The sequence below is a fragment of the Colossoma macropomum genome, unplaced genomic scaffold (assembly GCF_904425465.1).
Source record: "Colossoma macropomum unplaced genomic scaffold, Colossoma_macropomum, whole genome shotgun sequence".
Lineage (NCBI taxonomy): Eukaryota > Metazoa > Chordata > Actinopteri > Characiformes > Serrasalmidae > Colossoma > Colossoma macropomum.
In genome coordinates, this window is record NW_023494791.1 from 35,266,282 (window position 1) to 35,272,281 (window position 6,000).

Below are 6,000 nucleotides of genomic sequence, written 5' to 3' on the forward strand. Positions count from 1 at the left end.
TGTCACATTTTAAAAATGTTATCCAAAATTATGAATACAATGATTTTTATTTAACCTTTCACACACTGCACTGTACCAGAGACATTTTAAAAGAGGAGACAGGTCACTGGTTGAAATATGAATCAGAAAGCTCATATGGCATCTGTTTGCAGAGAAAATCCCACTCTTCAATAAAAAGAGCCAATCAGCTTGCTGGTATGCTCAGTTGTGGAGATCAGTAGCCAGAACAAGAGCTGAAAAAACACAGATTTTTGTGTATTTTTTGAGTCAAATGCTATGAAATATTTATGAGATTTTGGTCAGATTATACCAGTAGTTTCAAACGTTTTTGGCCTTCAGATTTGAATATTTAGGTCTCTCTTCATTCAATATAGGAGACTGGTTTTGTATTGCTAGAAATAGCTGCCCGGAAAAAAGGTTTCCCAAAAAAAAAAGCATTTTGATTACTAAATCACAATCAAAATTTAAACAGAACTAAATTTGCTCTCTGTAATGAAGCATGCAGCTGGTCAGTGTTTATTAAGCACTATCGATATCAACGAAACACTCAGAAATACATATTATATATCCTGATGATAAAAACTACGATAATGATAAAATATCATCATACTGCCCAACCTCTATATGTAAATGACATCTGTTCTGGTAAGCTGCTTTGTATTGCGCCTCGTTCACAAAGCAGCCTGGGCTGAAATGTATAGAACAAATTGTTCAAGGAGAATTCTACTGGTTTTACAAAATTTCTACATAATTTAATCACTGAGATGTAAACAAAGTCATTCAGGGTGGTGTGATGTTAAATGGTTCATTAGAGACAAAGTCACGGTAGTGGTGATAGGAACCAGGGACTATGATATCTACAATGTAATATAGGCATTACATTTACAATCTAAAAGCACTACCAAACCTACATGTGTCTTGTGAACTTTAAAATATGTAAATCTGGAAAATGTTTTTATTTGGGTACTATTTTGCCTTATATAATGTTGTTTGGCCCCTTTATCAGTTTAAGTTCATCCTTTATTAATCTATGTCACTTTGGCATGTCTTGTAAATCCTCCTATTAAATTTACTGAAATGTATCAAAAGTTTGACAGTGCTACATAAAACACAGCCCAAAAAGGGATAAAACATCCTGGCAACAGCAATCACTGGGAGTAAAAGCCTGATTACTTGCTGCACATAATCATAAGGAATAATCAAATCGTAACTAAAAATATCAAATGTCAAGTGGGCGGGGGGGGTGAAAATAAGAATTTATTGCACCATGTGCATTTAATACCAATACAAATTTTACAAAAGGTCACTGAGAAACAAAAACATCAGTGTATTAACAGCAAACTAAAATAACATAATACCAACAGGAAACACTAACTTCCACTTGTCACATAATTCAGAAGCTCTTTCACATCTTCCTCTTCTGGGTGCTGATGTATAACACTAGAAAACAGAGACAAAAAAATGTATTATTAGGGTAGAGGGGATACATACAGTGCCCTCTACAAATAACGGCACCCCTGGTAATCATGAGCAAAATGAGCTGTAATTACAAAATTTAACTAAAGTTTGTTAAGGAAAAAAAAAAAAACACTTCTCAAATCTATATGTGCCACAATTACTGGTACCCCTTAAGAGTGAAATCTAAATGAAGTGTTTTCCTATTCATATGTTTTAAAGTTAACCCAAGTTATTAGAAACACTTAAATTGTCAGCCATGAATTCCTGTTTACCTAGGAATATATGAGATGAAACACATGCCAAATGCCCTCAGTCATCCATCGTAATGAGGAAGGCCAGAGAAAATAGCAATGATGTGTGACAAAAGGTTGTTGAGGGGCTTAAATCAGGAAATGGCTACAATAAACAGTTAAAAATGCCCATTTCCACTATCAAGGCAGTAATTAAGAAGTTTAAAACAACTGGAGATGTTACCAACCTGCCAGGAAGAGGACATATTTATACTGCCCCCACGCAAGATGAGGAGAATGGTTTGAGTGGACAGAGAATCTCCAAGGATCACAGATGGGAAATTGCAGAAATTAGCTAGGCCTTGTGGTCAAAACGTCTCCCAAACTACAATCAAACAGCACCTATATAACCACAAGTTGTTTAAGGGGTTGCCAGAAGACAGCTTCTGCTGTCAAGGATCAACAAACTCAAGCTCCTACAGTTTGCCAAACATTACTGGAACTTTCAGTGGGACCCTGTTCGATGGTCAGATAAGACCAAATTAGAGGTTTTTGGCAACAGAAAAGTACCTCACCCCCCGTGTAAAATATGGTGGTGACTCTGTGATGTTGTGGGGCTGTTCTTCTTCCAAAGGCCCTGGACAATGTATTCAGTTACATATTATCAAAGACTCCAAGTACCAGCAGAAATAAAATCAAAACCTGACTGCCTCAGCCAGAAAGCTTAAACCAGCCATAGTTTGGATCTTCCAGTAGGACAGTGATCCAAAGCACACCTTATAATTAACACCAAAATGGTTCACTGTCCACAGAATTAAGGTTTTGCCATGGCCACCCCAGTCTCCTGACCTAAACCCCATAGTAAACTTGTGGGATGAGTTGAAGAGGAGAGCCCACAGTGTGGACCTTGGAATCTGAAGGATCTAGAGAGGTTCTGTATGGAGGAATGGCCTCAGATCTTTTGCCATATGTTCTTCAGTCTCATTAAGCTTCATAGGAGAAGAGTCAGAGCTGTTATATGCACAGAGGCTGCACCCATGATTAAATGATAGGGTGGCAATAATTATGGCACACATAGATTTGAGAATTATTAACAATTATTGTACTTTTTTTTCAATTGATTAAAGTTTTTTACATTTTGGTCAATATTTTGAATAATAGCTCAAAAGGATAAGCAATAAAGTATGTTTTTCACAGCCTGTTTTGCTCATGTTTACCAGGTGTGCCAATACTTGTAGAGGGCACTATATGACAAAACACGTTATGTATGTCACCCTAACTTTTGTCACTTGTGTTGATTTTGGTAATATTAAATTATCATCACATGTTACTGCTGAAAAAGTCAGCAAAGTGTCCCAAAAACTCAGCGTGAGAGTCAGTAGAGCAATCTAAGAGTTTTGGTACAAATATAACTCAAAACAGTCCAGCCAAAATCGGCCAGGAGAACATGTTGTAATCTGCCTAAGCTTAGGTCAGCAGAGACAGACAACACAGCAAAGACAGATAACAATCAAACCCAGCTGTTACACGATCATGATTTTCAGTGTGAGACTGAATCCACAGTGGAAAATCCTTACAGTACAGCTTTTTCTGGTTACCCATCGAGAAGTACAGGTCAATACAACATCAATAACTGTAGGCCTAGTGTTGTACACATGCGAATATTAAAAAGTTGTTTTTTTTTATGGCCTACCATTGTTTCCTCTGAGAAACGCATCTCCATACTTATTCTTCAGCTGACCATTGACATACTCCTCTGTCTGCTCCACAGCTATGTTCATGTAGCCATCAAGACAAGCAAGAACACCTGCGAACGAATATCCATAAAGAAAACTTCAGCAATTCATGAAACCCCTGCTATATAACCTGACTCATGTGTATCAAAGGAGGAAGGGACAGAAGGCCACAGCTGATCATCAACTGTATTGTGACATTTTATGCCTAGATCAAGGTGATTCAGAGCAGAGAAAACATCAGAATGTTTAGTGCTGAAGCTCCTGCTTTTATACAAATAATTGAGCAGTGACATTTCTAATATCTCATATTAGTTAAACAAGTTCTGGGCAAGACCTTCATGAGAAAAGGTAAGGAGATTTCAGGATAAAAACCTTTTATAGGACTCACTGAGCTGTACCTAAACAGTTCTCCAACAGTTATCAGAATTCAGCACAGCACCTGCTGTCTACAATGACTGCCCACTGCATTTAGCTACAAGATGGAGCTATGTTAATTGTTTTTAGCTCAGTAAGTAATACTGTGTTCTAAACCATATTAACAAGTCTCTAAGACCTTAATGAAGACCTGGATGTAGTCTGAGCATGCTGAAAGAGTTTCTGGAATGTGTTTACAAAGATTATAGGTGACTATTGACTTCCAGTGTTTGTTAGCAACATTAGCCTTGTAGCTCCAGCACTAAACTAAAGCAAGAAAGTTTAGACACCAAACCAGTCTTGGCTGATTGACTACATCTGGGGTAAGTGAAAAACTGTAAATTTCATTTTTCATCTTTATTTATACTATGAGGTACTACATTATCCTATAACACACTCAGCCTTTTGATGAAATAAACCTACATTGTGGATGCAGTGCCTGCATACAACCACTTGACTGAAGCTTGGCAGAGTAGACACTAAATTATGGTTTATTACGCTTGTTAGATAATCCAAACAGTGGCGCAGTTTCTACCTCTGTAGTCCACTCCAGAATTCAGTTTCACCACCACTGGCCTTCCAATTATCTGCTTCAGGAAGTCACTGGGGGTCTGCTTCCGGAGGCTCATTTTGACTATCAAGGAGAAATGAAATCACAGAGTGAGAACTAAAGCTGGACAGCTGCAGGGCTGCGCGGTTTCAAACAGACTTTGAAAAGCTCAAATGTTTAACATTTCTGGGCCCATATTCAGAATGTTTCTCACAGAAGGAGTGCTGATCAGGATCAGATTCCTCTCTTATTTAATAATACTATGACTTTACAGAGAGCACGGCAGCTCGGGAACTGGAGTAGTACAGAGCAAAGATTTGCATTTACAAATTTCAGTGACACTGAAACAACAGACATTTTGATTATGCTCATAATTTTAATGCGATATAGCTAAGCTACAGCGTAGGATAAAAAATGATCATTCGCTGTCAGCAACATTTAATGCAAACTTTTGTCCCTCTTCTCACTGTGATAGAACAATAGCTAAGCTAACTAGTTAGCTACTACATCGTTAACCAGACCCTCTCGTTAAAATGAATTAAGTTAAAGGAACTCAACGAAGCTTAAGTCAGCTTCTTGCTCTAATTTTCCCGTTCCACCTTAAATGTTGCTGCGGTTACTATCTGGCGACTAAAGCGCCAGAATGCAACTGCTGCACCATTTAAGGTGGAACGGGAAAATCGGAACAAGAAGCTGGAGCTGACCTTAGCTTCGTAGGAGTTCCAGCAGCTCTGACTGTTTTCACTTTAATGGTACTCTGGCTAAGAGAACTTCAGTTTTCTCAATGTCTCCAATTAGGAAAACGTTACGTAACGTTATTTGTAACATAGTTATATAACGCATGTAAAAAATAAAACGAACTACACTGCGGCAACACTCACTGTAACTAGCTGTTGTCCACACAGCTAACGAAGCCTCAAATCTGCAGCCGTACAGTGTGTTAAATGGCGTTATTCTGACGGAAAGGTCAAATATGTACACAAAGTGAAATTAAACCTCGGTTACTACAAGGAACTGTTTTATAACTCACATATGAATAAAACCGGCCTCTTTATACTCACGTTAGCTTAGCTCGGTTTAGCTTAGCGGCTACAACGTTTACTGCACGTCGACTCTGTGTTGACGGTCTTCAGCCAATCAACTGGCGAGAATAAACCAGTAATACGGAAGCCGTCGTGCGACATTTCGGCTTATGCGTTTCAAGTGTTATATGCGAAGGCGCAATTCGGTGTCTGAAAGGGGAAATCCACCAAGTATTTAAAATGTGTGAGTAATTCAATAACTAAAAGATATAAACAAAGTAGTTTGATGTAAAGAGCTACGTTGCGTAGAGGTATATGCAGGGCACTGTGAGGCAAATATATTACCTAAAGAAAACCTGTTTTTTTCTGATTTTCTTATGATTTACCACTATTTTTCCATTATCAGCATTACATATAAAACACAGAAGACACAAATTGGTTCACTGGTCGTGTTGGATAGTAAATAAAATGGCTATGTTTGTGATATAGAAGAACTCAGAACAATGCTTAATAAAACATATTGTAATGGTAATGCTAAGATAAATACTTATATTTGAAAAATATAATATTTTAATTTTAAAAAACAAACA

The 6,000-nt window shown here is 37.6% G+C and overlaps 1 protein-coding gene across 2 annotated transcripts; it reads right to left on the minus strand.

Moving 5' to 3' along the window:
* Positions 1-1,235: 1,235 nt before the first annotated feature.
* Positions 1,236-5,562, minus strand: lsm6 (LSM6 homolog, U6 small nuclear RNA and mRNA degradation associated). 2 transcript variants are annotated; one of them, XM_036574927.1, is made up of 4 exons: positions 5,450-5,562; positions 4,374-4,472; positions 3,382-3,495; positions 1,236-1,440 (listed from the first exon to the last, which is right to left on the minus strand). In XM_036574927.1, exons 2-4 carry the CDS (start codon positions 4,465-4,467, stop codon positions 1,406-1,408), a joined length of 243 nt encoding a protein of 80 aa, XP_036430820.1. In that variant the 5' UTR covers positions 4,468-4,472; positions 5,450-5,562; the 3' UTR covers positions 1,236-1,405. The 2 variants fall into 2 exon arrangements, with proteins under 2 accessions (XP_036430820.1, XP_036430821.1); XM_036574928.1 differs by lacking the exon at positions 5,450-5,562 and adding an exon at positions 5,270-5,378.
* Between the last annotated feature and the right edge of the window lie 438 nt (positions 5,563-6,000).

Coding starts and splice junctions, on each gene's coding strand:
- lsm6 (XM_036574927.1), bottom strand. CDS start 4,467: ATGAGCCTCCGGAAGCAGACCCCCAGTGACTTCCTGAAGCAGATAATT. Junction 3,496..4,373: donor TTCTGGAGTGGACTACAGAG/GTAGAAACTGCG, acceptor ATTCGTTCGCAG/GTGTTCTTGCTTGTCTTGAT. Junction 1,441..3,381: donor GTTTCTCAGAGGAAACAATG/GTAGGCCATAAA, acceptor TCTGTTTTCTAG/TGTTATACATCAGCACCCAG.